A 3,996-nucleotide genomic window follows, 5' to 3' on the forward strand; every position below is an offset into this window, starting at 1 on the left:
GTCATCACGGAGTGCATTCATGTCATCCTCGTCGCCCTCTACGGCATCATGACCTGTGTCCTCGTCAACATCATCTATGTCCCATGAATCATCGGCATCATCCATATGATAGTGTAAATCGTCATTGTCGTTCTCCAAAATGAAGTTATGTAGTGCACAACAAGCCAAAATAATTTGAGCCTATTTGCGCTCCGAGTAATGTGGGAGACCCAACAAAATGCGCCACTTCATCTTCACCATACCAAATGACTGTTCTATGACCGACCTAAGAGAGGAATGCGCTCGGTTAAAGATTTGTTTCATACCTCTAGGCCAAGGCGCCCGTTTCCATACTGCCTGATGATACGTCACCCCCCTTGTACGGTGCCAAAAACCCACTTCGGTTTGGGTGCCCGGCATCCACAAGGTAATACTTGCCTACAATAATGATTAGTCACATAGATTACAAAGCAGCTAGCAAAGCAAATGCCACAAAATAATTACAACAGCGCCACATACCTTGAGGTGGATGTGGAAACTTGTCACCACACCTCTCCATCGCCTCCCTAAGGACTGCCCAATCATGTGCTGATCCTGGAATCCCAGCTGCAACAAATGTGAACCTCCGGTCGAAGTCACAGATGGCAAGCACATTCTGAGTTTTGTCATTGTGCCTATTGAAATACGGTCCGCCCTGCTTGTTGCCAGGCACAATGACTCTGATATGTGTTCCATCAATGGCTCCAATTGCATTGTTGAACAGTGGAACATACTTATGGTTTCCTAACTTTGGGTGCACTGAACCAAAATCAGAGTCCTTTGGTTTTATTATGTCGTTGGCTAGCCTCCACACACAATCCAAGACATGATTGAATTTTCTACTTATTGTCTCCATTGACATTGTAAACTTATCCTCTGCCTGCCTCACAGGTTCAGGGGGCCCAACCATCCACAAGAACATGGCTAAAGCCTCTCTAGATGCCATCCTACTTGTTGACTTCAACCCATATGACCTAACCAAAACCTCATGCAGCATCTCAAAACATGTAGGGCTCATCCTAAACATGTTGTAACAAGAATTTTCATTGCGAAGAGTCCTTAGTACCCACTCATGTCCTGTTTTAGGGGGTTGCCTAGGTGGATTTTTGCATAGATATTTTGTGTAATAAAGACCAAGTATGACAGCCTGCCTCACCAGTTCTCTAGTTCTCCTGCTTTCTTCAAGTGCGGCCTTCACAGCAGGAATGACCCAATGATCCCTTCCGAATACATCAGCAAGTGCTCTATCCACTGCATCTGTCTCTCCTGAGTCCGCTGTATCTTGGTGGACGGCTTCTGTTGCCATGGGAGCAGCACCTTGTCAGGTACCACGATTAGGGACACCCTAATCGGGGTACTAAGATCACTCTAAAACACAAACACATGATTAAGGAAATTGGGCCCACGAAGGCCCACGGCCTCCTTCCGATCTGAAAGAAAGGAAATAACTCAAAGAAGCCCAGCATACGGCCCATTCGCCCCCTTCTTGTGCCCACGGGATGATCTCCGCCTCGCTCGAGGGCTCCCGTCGAGACCCCTCGACTGCGCCCCGCATCTCCGCCTCGCTCGAGGGTAGCGAACCTACCCTCGAGCAGGCAAATCATTTCCGCCTCGCTCGAGGGCAGCGAACCTACCCTCGAGCGGGCAAACCATCTCCGCCTCGCTCGATGCCACCCCTCGGCATAAGGGACAAAGGGCCCTGCTGCTCACCCGCCCGTCGTACGGAGGCTTTAAGTGCCAACCACTCCTCCACAGTGCTCAGGACAGACGGCGTTAGACCGCCATTCCCCACAGTGGTTGTGACCGGAGTCCCATCCGCCAACTCCGGTCACTGTTCCGCCATCCCGGGCACTGCGGCGATACTGTGGAACCTGCGACGCGGGACGGAGCGTGCTCGGCACTGCTCCCCATACTATTCTGCCAACTTCGGCCATCCGGACTCCACCTCATCACGCGTATGGCCCCCGAACCCGCCTCCTGCTTAGGAAAGGGTCCGGCGACGCCACGTGCCCCTCCAAGAGGGACGCAAAGCATACGCAGCCGGAGTCCCGGACCTCCCCCCTCGAGGGGTTCGTGACCTCCACGCAACCCTCGGACCTCCTTAATGCGCACACTGGCACTTTATTAAGAGGGGTCCGGGACCGCCGCGTGCCCCGTCACCGCTGGAGCACGCAGGACCCTGACCTGCAGGGCCCACGGAACGCCACATTCGGAGGACTGAACATTCCACAGTGACGACCACACCGCCTGCTGGAGTTGGCAGGACGCCGGCGCAATCTCCGCAAGACCATGGACGACATCCAGGACGACCGCCACGCCCGCCGCCACGCCCCACAGTGTACTTCCTACAGTGTCCGACCACTGCACCCCCGCGATTCGGGGGAGGACGACGACTTCCATGTTCCCCTACTCATGTACACCGCCCCTCCTTGTGACTATAAAAGGAGGAGGCAGGCTTCCTTTAAGGGGGGACGTTTGGGACACAGTCATCCACACTCGCGATCATCGTCACCTCTCAGCACCACTGAGCTCTCACCTCAACCGACTCCTTTTCTAGGAGAGACCTGGGAGCTTCCCTCCGTCTCTCGCCTCGCTTGTACCCCCTACTACAAGCACTCCGGGTGCAAGATAATACAGTGCCCTCGCACACCTCTTTGCTGGACGTACGGCCCCGCGGCCGGAACCAGGATAAACCCGTGCGTTACTGTGTTGCCTCTTGCATCAACATCTGGGACGAGGAAACACGCAGCATTTACTAATTGGGATCCGGACCCCCGGGTCAGGACGCCGACACACCTTGTGCTGCAGGTGCTGCTCTTCCAACTCCGGGGAAATTAGCATTGTCTGCTGTACTTGAAGTCTGCAATGGCAACATCAAACAACCAGTTATATGTGCAATATAGGATCCAAAAAATGCAGCAGCCATATAAGAATGTAAATCAGAAACCGTACTATGTGAAGGTCAAGGTAAATTGAGAAGGTCAAGTCCAAACAACGACTACATCACATAACACAATGTCATAATAATCTGTACACGAAGACAATGCAAATGGAGAGGTTCAGTTGCACGAATGAGAGGAACAGACATGAAGTTTGCTACTACTCAGCTTCTACGGACAGAACTGAAAACATGAAGCAGAAGAGAAAAATAGAGCCTCACCGAGGAATCATTGTCGTCGTTGTCGTCGTCGCTGCCGTCGTCGTTGTCGTCATCTGCGTTGTCGTCGTCTGCGGCAAACTCGGCTTGGGCAGAGTTTGTGTCGTCGTCAAGGTTGATGGTGGCGCGAGCGGTTGACCTGGTGCGTGAGGTTCCCGCCCTTGGTGAAGGTCGGACACGGGCTACGCGGTGGCGACGGCCACGTCCGCCAGGCCGTAGACCATCCTGAGCTGCGGCCGAGGAAGCTGGGTTCATGTAGTAGGGGACGAACCGATGGTCCAGCGGGGGTGCACCGCCGTACGAAGCCGCCCACAGACCCTGTCCTGGCAACACAGGCATCTGACCGTGGAACCCAGCATACGGCGACGGCTGCGGAAATTTGCTGACGAACGCCGGTGGCTGCCCATAGAAGCTTGCGTAGGCTGCCATGTTCGGATGGTTGACGGGGAACGACGCCATATGCGTAGAGTTGGCGACGAAGGGCTGCTGCCACGGCGGTGGGGGAAAGGGCGCGTACCCCCCTGGGTGCCCGCCGAACGGCTGCGCAGAAGGCCCTGCCATTCCGGCCGCCGGGGCTCGTGGGTCAAGGCCGGCGAACGGATCGTCGGTAGCCGGAGGATGCACATCGGGGATGCGCTCTTCACCCGGTGTGCCGAGGTCTGCGCCGGTGACGGGGGTTGGCAAGGCCGCGCTGAATGCGCCGTTGCCGGGGGTTGACCCAACAAGGGAGAGAAATTCCCCATACCGAGGATCAACGGATCCGCCCATATCGCACCTGCGGAAGCTGGCGGCGGTCCGTGGGGCGCCGGATCTGAGTGCCA

At 55.2% G+C, this 3,996-nt stretch overlaps 1 protein-coding gene across 1 annotated transcript; it reads right to left on the reverse strand.

The window, feature by feature from the left end:
* Positions 1–307: 307 nt before the first annotated feature.
* Positions 308–1,324, reverse strand: LOC120674757. Its single transcript, XM_039955886.1, has 2 exons — positions 499–1,324; positions 308–417 (listed from the first exon to the last, which is right to left on the reverse strand). Exons 1-2 carry the CDS (start codon positions 1,322–1,324, stop codon positions 308–310), a joined length of 936 nt encoding a protein of 311 aa, XP_039811820.1.
* Between the last annotated feature and the right edge of the window lie 2,672 nt (positions 1,325–3,996).

Source organism: Panicum virgatum, chromosome 5N, assembly GCF_016808335.1.
Source record: "Panicum virgatum strain AP13 chromosome 5N, P.virgatum_v5, whole genome shotgun sequence".
In the NCBI taxonomy this organism is placed as follows: Eukaryota; Viridiplantae; Streptophyta; class Magnoliopsida; order Poales; family Poaceae; genus Panicum; species Panicum virgatum.

Bases quoted from the DNA above. Each gene is read 5' to 3' on its own strand.
- LOC120674757 (XM_039955886.1), bottom strand. From the start codon at position 1,324: ATGGCAACAGAAGCCGTCCACCAAGATACAGCGGACTCAGGAGAGACA. The intron at 418-498 runs GTATGTGGCGCT...TCATTATTGTAG, and splicing joins GTTTCCACATCCACCTCAAG to GCAAGTATTACCTTGTGGAT.